This window comes from Carassius gibelio, chromosome B14 (assembly GCF_023724105.1).
Source record: "Carassius gibelio isolate Cgi1373 ecotype wild population from Czech Republic chromosome B14, carGib1.2-hapl.c, whole genome shotgun sequence".
NCBI classification, from domain to species: domain Eukaryota; kingdom Metazoa; phylum Chordata; class Actinopteri; order Cypriniformes; family Cyprinidae; genus Carassius; species Carassius gibelio.
In genome coordinates, this window is record NC_068409.1 from 19189098 (window position 1) to 19198265 (window position 9168).

General features: G+C 36.0%; 1 protein-coding gene across 1 annotated transcript; it reads right to left on the reverse strand.

Moving 5' to 3' along the window:
- Positions 1-231: 231 nt before the first annotated feature.
- On the reverse strand, positions 232-8556 carry LOC127971334 (E3 ubiquitin-protein ligase synoviolin-like). Its single transcript, XM_052574238.1, has 16 exons — positions 8370-8556; positions 5948-6085; positions 5762-5854; positions 5530-5682; positions 4852-4900; positions 4546-4649; positions 4275-4401; positions 4090-4189; positions 3950-4015; positions 3015-3131; positions 2774-2925; positions 2534-2689; positions 2307-2447; positions 1373-1556; positions 1168-1280; positions 232-905 (listed from the first exon to the last, which is right to left on the reverse strand). Exons 2-16 carry the CDS (start codon positions 6077-6079, stop codon positions 739-741), a joined length of 1854 nt encoding a protein of 617 aa, XP_052430198.1. The 5' UTR covers positions 6080-6085; positions 8370-8556; the 3' UTR covers positions 232-738.
- Positions 8557-9168: the final 612 nt, after the last annotated feature.

Here is a 9168-nt window from a genome sequence, read left to right on the forward strand (position 1 = left end):
ATTTACTACTCAAGAAACATTATTATCAAAGTATCAGTTTCCACAATAATAATAATTATTATTATTTTGTGGAAACTGAAACATTGTTTATTCAGGATTCAAAAGAAAAGCATTTATATGAAATAAGAAATCTTTTGTAAAATGTCTTACTAAATAAATGTGTATATATATAATAATATAAAAAAGCATACTGACCCTGAAGTGTATAGTTGATAAACTATCAAGACAATGTCTGTTTTGAACAATTTATTGTGCAGTATGTACAGATCCTCCTATTAAAATACTTTATACATTATGTACAGTAAGTTAATGTAGATATTTGGTTCATGGATATCTTTCAGCCACAACCAAAGTTGATATAGGAAAAGAATCTATGATGTAGAGCTAGAAATAATGAAAATGCACAAAGAATGGGAAAACATCAAATTTTAAGGGCACACAAGAAATCAACAGACGTGTTCCTCTGAAAGACAGAAATAACATTCAGAGGAAAGTCTCAGCAATACTCGAGTCAGACGTCACAGCAGACTGTCACGCATGGTTTCCCATGGCATCTTCTGTACACGTGAATAATCCTCCACACAGCGGGAAGTGCTTGATTTGCCTCATTTAAATGAAAATCTAAGAACTCTTGAAGCTTCCTCAGATAATCTGACATCAACATGCCAAGTGCCCAAGAGTCCATAAAAAGCATTTCTACTGACGGAAGTCGATTCAGGATTTAAATGCATCACATCATCAGTGGTCAGGAGTATTAGTGGTCTCCAGTTTACGCAGACGACGTCGTCTCAACTCAGCAGCATTTGGCTCACCCTCATCCTCTTCATCTTCCTCCTTCCTGTCTTTATCCACTCCTGTGGTTGAGTCTGGTAGAGAAAAGCCTGTAGCTCCATTGACGGATCCATCTATGAGCAAGAAAATACGAAGACTCAATGATATTAACATGATTAATATATATATCTTTTTCTTTTGAAAGATAATGAATCATGGTTTCTATAGAAATATTAAGCAGCACAACTATTTTCAACATTTATTATAATAAGATTCTTATCCAGCAAACTGCATTTAAGAATGATTTCTGAACAATCATGTGACACTAAAGTCACAAACACGCATGCACACATATTAGGCGAGTCATTCGAGAAGTTGTGGCATCAATCTACTCACCGCTCGGAGCCTCGTTCTCCTGACTGGGAGTTTCCGTGTTGCCCGTGGAGGAAGAGGACTCTGCATTCACTGATGCACTCGTCTCACCAGCATTGTTATCTGATCTTGGAGGACTAAACAGAAAGTGAAAAAGAAAGAAAATACGGGGATTTCAGAAGTGGGAACTGGATGTGCCACTTTTTAATCACACTTCATGTTTGCATACCTTAACGTAGCCACCGTGCTGAGGTAGTGGTGAATGTTGAGCATGGCGGCATCCAGCAGTGTGTGGATGTTGTGAAGGCACTGCAACCTGGCTTCCAAACCTCGCCTGCCCTCCTGCTCCAGTTCCCTGAGCTCGGCCTCCGACATGGTGGACAGAGTCGATGGAGGCGGCGGCATCGATGACACTAATAAAACACGGGTCCCAGATTACTCCAATATATAATTTTTCAATGATGTATGATATTTAGTGCAGTCAAACGATTCATGGCGATTAATCGCATACAAAAGAAAAGTTTTTGTTTGCATAATGTATATGTGTGCTCTGTGTATGTTTATATAAATACACACATATACAGTATATATATTGAAAATATTTACATCTACACTTTTATTCATATAATTTATAAAATATATTTAATATATAAAATTTTTCTTAAATATATCCATGCATGTGTGTGTATTTATATATACACATAACAAATATACACAGCATACATATATACATATTTTTTTTTTTGGATGCGATTCATCGCATTATAATTTTAATAATTTATAATTTTTGCATTTAGCAGACGCTTTTATCCAAAGCGACTTACAGTGCATTCAGGCTAAAAAAATTTTTTACCCAACAATAACAATTGTTGCATAGAATTATTAATTAATTTAATTAATTAACTAAATGGAATGTAATAACACTTCTAGTTAAAACAAAGTTTTAAAACAAGCACTATTTTCAGATTCAACAGAAATACCAGAAGACATTTCGTGTTGGACAGTGATGGGACTTTAGATCGTAATCTTTACAGGTATTAAAAAAATCAAGTATTATAAAATGAAACCTATATTTCCAATAGCCTATTTTTGTGTGTTATTAATTTGTCTAGCTTTAATTTCTGACATTATTATAATGCTGCGATGTGACCACTGTAACGTACTAAAGGGTGGAGGTGGAGGCATCGGCAGCCACGGAGCTGATGGGAAAGGTGGAGGCATGGAGAAGGGGAATCCAGGCATTGCTCCGGGAGCAGCAGAGGCGCTGTCTGCATTCGGCTGGGTCGAGCTGCTGGCTCCTGATTCTACATCACACAACATGAAATTTACGATCTGATTCATGAGTATTCTAGCTGTTCACAGTGAGGCAGAACAGATAAGAGCTGCTGACCTGCTCCCTGTGCCTGTGTTGCAGCGGCGCTGGTCTGTGGTGCGTCAGTAGCTGCCTGTGCACCTGGAGCAGCAGGAGGAGGAGGCGGCGCGCCTGGGAAGGGACCCCAAAAGGGAAACAGACCCGGAGGAAACTGAGGCATCATACCTGGAGCGACTGCACAGAAAAGAAAGCATGGTTTACGGTGCACAAACAGCCAAATATCAGCAGCTTTGATCGTCCTGGTCTTGTTGTTTTTACCATTGACAGGTGGAGGTACAGGGGCATTAGCAGGAGCGGCTGGGGCAGGTGCTTGTGCAGGAGCTGGAGTCTGGTTCGGCTGGGATGCTCGGAGGACATCCATACGACACGTCGGACACGTCTGCTGTCTCTGGAACCATGAGCGAAGGCAACTACAATGAGAAAAACAAACTATTCAGAATATGTATGTTGACACTAAAACCAAAGAGACCGATTTTTTCCATAAACAGAGGGAGTGAACCTTGAGTGAAAGATGTGGTTGCACGGCAATTTCTTGGCTCCAGTCACCATCTCTTCTCTGCAAATGATGCACACATTATCAGTGGCTTGCAAGTCTTCAGGGGTGGCATCTGGATAGCTGGAACAAAGCATGGCAGACAGTGATAAAGAGTTTAAAATATTACTAAAACATATACTTAACATATTAAAAACATGAAATATACAATAGAAACTGATAAAAACGTTGAAAGAATTAAACTGTAAAAAATAAATACAAATAAATAAATACAAAACTTTAATGAAATTCTACTTAAAAAAATAATTTTAAAATTGAAAAAGAAAAGACTACCAATAATAATCAAATAATCAAAAAAAAATTGCACAATAAAATAAACAAATACAATTTTGGTAACATTATTTTAAGGTTTTCTTGTTACACATTACATGTACTTGCTATTACAGTAACAATTACGCATAATTACATGCAAGTTAAATATCTTTAAGCCAAACCCTAATCATATAGTAAGTACATATAGTTAATTATTATTACTCAGTGCTTAAATATAATTACACTGTAATAAGGACACCTTAAAAAAAAAAAACTGTAACCACTATTTGTTCTAAACAAATATAAACTGAAAAAAATAAATAAAAATAAAGAAATGAATACAAAAAAAATTACACTGCATTGTTAAAAAATAAATAAATAAATAAATAATAATAATAATAATAATAATTCAAACTATAACACTTGGGCATTAAAAGATACTGCTGATTATTTCAGAGATGGAGTATATATATTTTTTTGAAACTGTAAAAGCTAATTATTAAATACTGAAAATATTACACTAAAAAAATGAATTACTAATTAAAAAAAAATAGTAATCATTAAACTGCACTATATTCATAAAAAAAATACGTAAAAGATATTTGAAACGACTTCAGTGAGATACTCACAGAGTATTCATATTACGAATGGCTCGTCGAGACATGATGGCGTCTGTTACTGCCTTCTTGAATTGCCTGGAAAGACAAACATATTGCATAAGACAAACTGTTCCATTTGTTGACACAACACCTGATGGTTTATCGCTCACCTCAATGCGAGATACATGGGTCGAATGGCAAACAGAGGGAAGGTGTGCACTTTGATCATTATGGTCATGAACGCCATATACAGAAGCACCTTGATGAAACCTGAAGGATAAATGTATCATCAGTCAATCTGTGAATAGGCAATATGGAAACACAACCATCCAAGCTCTGGCTCTATAGTATGTACCTGTAAAGAGCTCTGTGTAGAGCATGTAGACGGCCTTATTGTCCCAGGGATTCTCACTCTGCAGATCAACTGTATGTAAGGTGTACTTGATGAAGGTGGTGAGGACCACAGTCATCAGAATTGCATACTGAAAGACAGAATTGCATACTCAACTGCTAACATGACAGATGACATACTGCACTTCTTATGGGATATGCAATAATGTTTAGGACCTTTCATTAATGAAATGTATTTTGCAGGATCTCACTCAAATAAAAAAAATGCTGCTCACCTCAAATCCAAAAACCAGCTGCACTGAAGCTCCTCTTGTTATAATGCTGTGACACGCATGATTGACAAACAGAAAGTCCAACACTGCCAGCAACACCATCAGAGCTGCAGCAGAGAGACAAGAACATTAGTGATGCAATAACCACAACCATGAGTGCAGTCTGAAGTCAAATGGCATTCAATTCAAGATACAGGTGCAGCTCAAAAATTTGCATGTCCGAAAAATGAGTTAGCAAAGTAGTTTCATATGTAAAAGGGAAGTAAGAGATATATTTGGTGCTGCAGAACACAGGCTGAAATTACTCACAGAGAACTCTAAAGTGGAAGACCCATGAGATATTTGGACTCCTTTCCATCTAAAAATAAAATAAACAATGAAAACCTTTAAAAAAAATAAATAAAGTTAAATTTTTAACAGATTAGACGTAACCTCTCAATGCTCACAAATAAAAATAAAATATGAAAATATATTTTAAAAACTAATTAATTTTCTAATGAAATAGATATAAAATGTCATCTCTCTCTCTCTCTCTCTCTCTCTCTCTCTCTCTCTCTCTCTCTCTCTCTCTCTCTCTCTCTCTCTCTCTCTCTCTCTATATATATATATATATATATATATATATAATTAGATGTAACCTCACATTTAACAACAAAACATGATTTTTCCTCAAAATAATAAATTAGCTGTGTTAAATTAACTGAGACTTTATGGAGCATAATAGCACTTGTATATAATTGCTATTTTGTTGATTTCGATTGCTTCCATTGTCCTCATTTGAAAGTCGCTTTGGATAAAAGTGTCTGCTAAATTACAGATACAGATACAAACTGTAATAAATAGTATTTTCTCCAAATGAGATGCAACCTCTCAATTATCTAATAATAAAATATGAAACATTGTATTCAAAAACAATAGATTAAATATTTATAAAATAAAAATAATCTATAAAATCTTTTTTTTTTCACAATCTCAGTGTTCACTCACAAAGTCCACCCTGTCTTCAGCCAGCCAGTGGAAGCACTTGAGGAAAAGCAGCAAAGTGAACAGGGCCACAAAGCGTGGAGAGAAATCATCCCTGAAGACTGTAAATGCCAAACAGGTCTCGGTCACCGCATACCAGGAGCGTTCAATCAGATGCTGAAAACATAAACAATATACAAATGAGAGACAAAACAAATTCTGTCTTTCCACACACATTGCAAATGTAGTCACCAACCTCCATTTCAGCAGCTCTCAGTTGCCCAAAAAAAACTTTCCGCATTAATTTCCCCAAAAGGAAAACCAAAACGAAAGCCTGAATGTATAAAACCTGCCAGAGAAATAGTAGACAAGTAAAAATCACAAAGTTTACAGTGCCTTCCCATAAAGGTCTGACATTTAATAAACTGATGTAATAACTTACTGCCATGCTAGGGCTGCTTTTAGTGAGGTACACCACAGTGGGGTAGAACTGGTGCTTGAGGAAGTATGCATGAGCCACCACTGCACCAGTCAGCACCAAACTGGTGGCTGTCACCAGAGCGGCTCGCACCATCTTCAACTACAGAAGAGAGAGAGAACAAACATAAAACACAGTTACATGACACTACAAACATACATCAATGTTTACTTCGGCGTGTTGCTCTGCAACCACTGTGTCGGAACCACAACTGTTCCTAAAGAACTACATTGTTTTAGTTTTTTTATTGATATCATTACACTTTATTGGCTCTGTTTTATTATGTTAAAGCTTACTACGCATATGGAATAACCGTTTTATAAAAGCAATAAGCCCTGTGAAGCTGTTGTTTACAGTGAATTTATCACAGCTAAGAGGGAGTCAATGATGGAGGCAAAAAGATTTCATGACACCCAAATATGCCGCGTTTCCACCGAAATTACCCGGAACATTTTTACCAGGAACTTTTTTTCCCAGGAACTTTTTTCCCCCCAGACCTGTTGCTTTCTGCGTTTCCACCGCGGTGTAAAGTACCGGGAAGATTAGGCAAATAGACTGGTGACGTAGGTCTGCGCGCGTTTCTCAATACAAAGTACTGCTGATTTGTTTGTTTTTTTAAAGTACGCTGATTTTGGACGTGCATCCTCGGTAGTTAGTTCAGACTTTGTGCATTCGACTCGGGAGTGTGATGTCCGCGACGACGCAAGTCCGGTAAATCTATAAACAGCAGCGTACTTGATAACTTCAGTCAGCTCGTCTTGGCTACTGCAATTTTCCTATTTACAATAAAACGAAATAGGATATAAAATACCACTGCCTCCTTTGGTTTTCATTTAAGCATAATAACAGCTGCAGAAATGTACTTAGTTCAGGGATATGTGTATATGCAGCCATTACAATGAAACGAAATATTATATAAATTTGCCTTATTTTCATTTTAACATATAGATAAATTGAATACAGACCAAAGAAAACCTGTTAGATTTACCCCGAAACACATTTTTTAAATAGGCACGGTCTTTATAAATAAACCATAGATTTGAGTTTTAAACAACTACATTCTCGCCTGAAATACTTTTAAAATTACATTTCATGACACAATAACAGTAATATTTGAAAATGATCCAAATAAATGGTGGTTGAACTCAACCAATGCTGCGTGAACTCAGATCGCTTTGGCTACTGCAATTTTCCCCTCAGTACATTTACAATAAAACGAAATAGGATATAAAATACCACTGCCTCCTTTCGTTTTCATTTAAACATAATAACAGCTGCAGAAATGTACTTAGTTCAGGGATAAGTGTAACGTTATATACAGCCATTACAATGAAACGAAATATTATATAGACTTGCCTTTTTTATTTTCATTTTAACATATAGATAAATTGAATACAGACCAAAGAAAACCTGTTAGATTTACCCCGCAGCTGAATTATATGTTATGTTTAACCACTAAAGACACATCAGAGCCAGCGGCACATATCAGAAGGTCTATCCAAGGTGAGGCTGCCTCTGGGCGGATAGATGATCACTGAGCTCTCGCTGATCGTGTGGAGCTCACCGTCTACGAGATCAGCGAAACACATTTTTAAATAGGCGCTGTCTTTATAAATAAACAACAGATTTGAGTTTTAAACAACTACATTCTCGCCTGAAATACTTTTAAAATTACATTTCATGACACAATAACAGTAATATTTTGAAAATGTTGATCCGAATAAATGGTGGTTGAACTCAACCAATGCTGCGTCAACTCAACCAATCAGGATGTTTAGCGCCAAAGTCCCGCCCCCGAAAGTTCCTGAACTTTAAAAAAGTACCACCTCGCCAGCAGGGACTTTCTGGGGCGCTTTTTTTTACCTGGAACTTTTATTTAGTTCCTGGTTCCTGCGGTGGAAACACACCAAGTACCGGACCAAGTCCCTAGTTCCTGGGTAAAGTTCCTGCGGTGGAAACGCGGCTATATAATGCTGACAGGACAGTATTATAACACCATTAATATGCTGGGGGGAAAAATAATGCTGTTTATTTACATGTTTGGGAAAGCCATTTCCAGTAAACTGAAGTGAAAGTAATGACCAAGATTACACTATGCATATGCATTTAATACCTAGACCTATCATACACATTACTGAGAGCTAAATAAAGTTTGTTTTACACTGTATTATCTAAACATTTTGTCTGTTAAATGGTTGGCTACAGATAACGTTACAGTTTGAAAGCAGCACCAGAAGGATACGAAAGACAGTATGACAGCTGTAATTAATCTAACGTTTCCATACAGAAAGTAAACACTAATTAAATCCGTCACAGCATGTTTTAATAACCCAGCATATGTTGATGAAGTCGGGAGTGGACTGATATGACACGCAGTGTGTCTCACCTTCAGTCGCAGGAATCCGCTGTTTCTGCTTTAGAGAGATACCTGTGTTGAGTTCTGCTTCTAATAACTGTGTCTATTCTTCCATCTAAACCAATCGTGTCGCTTCTAATCTCTCGTAGTCGAAGCCGCTCGACGGTTACGTGTTTATTTTTCGCTTGCTCTCGAGAAAGGCCACCTCACTTCCGGTGAGTGTTGATTTAGTGAAGCTGAACCGTCAGAGTTTCGCTTTCAAAATAAAAGCTTTAGAAACGTCCTTCAATCAAAGACAAATACATCAATCCGACCAGACAAGTTTGTTCGTTTCCAAGAATAGGTCCTTTCGTTTTCAAAGAAATATTTTTTTTCATTAGTTTTTAAATATATACAGCTTTACATTGAGAGAATCAAACCAAATAAATAAATAAAGGTAAATGTATTATAGGTAAAAATGTAGGTAAATAAATAAATTATATATATAATTTCAATTATACAAATTATATTTTTTATAAAAAATATACGTATATTTACATAAAAATAAATATGCAATGCTAATTTATTACAAATTAGTTTAATTTCCATATTAACATTTTATAGCTTTCTTTTTTTCTAATATACTTTTTATGTATTAGTGAATTTCTGCCTTTAAAACAGACTTATTCCCCCATATTTACATTTATTAAACTAAATTTGGCAAATAAAAGTAACAGATTCATACCCCTTATGTTAAGACAGGGCCTAAGTGTCATAAAATACAGTTGAAAGCTGGATGGATGATAGATAGACAGATAGATAGAAACAGATGGATGGATTGATAGATAGA

Coding starts and splice junctions, on each gene's coding strand:
- LOC127971334 (XM_052574238.1), bottom strand. CDS start 6,079: ATGGTGCGAGCCGCTCTGGTGACAGCCACCAGTTTGGTGCTGACTGGT. Junction 2,690..2,773: donor TGTACCTCCACCTGTCAATG/GTAAAAACAACA, acceptor TTTTCTGTGCAG/TCGCTCCAGGTATGATGCCT. Junction 2,448..2,533: donor AACACAGGCACAGGGAGCAG/GTCAGCAGCTCT, acceptor TGTGTGATGTAG/AATCAGGAGCCAGCAGCTCG.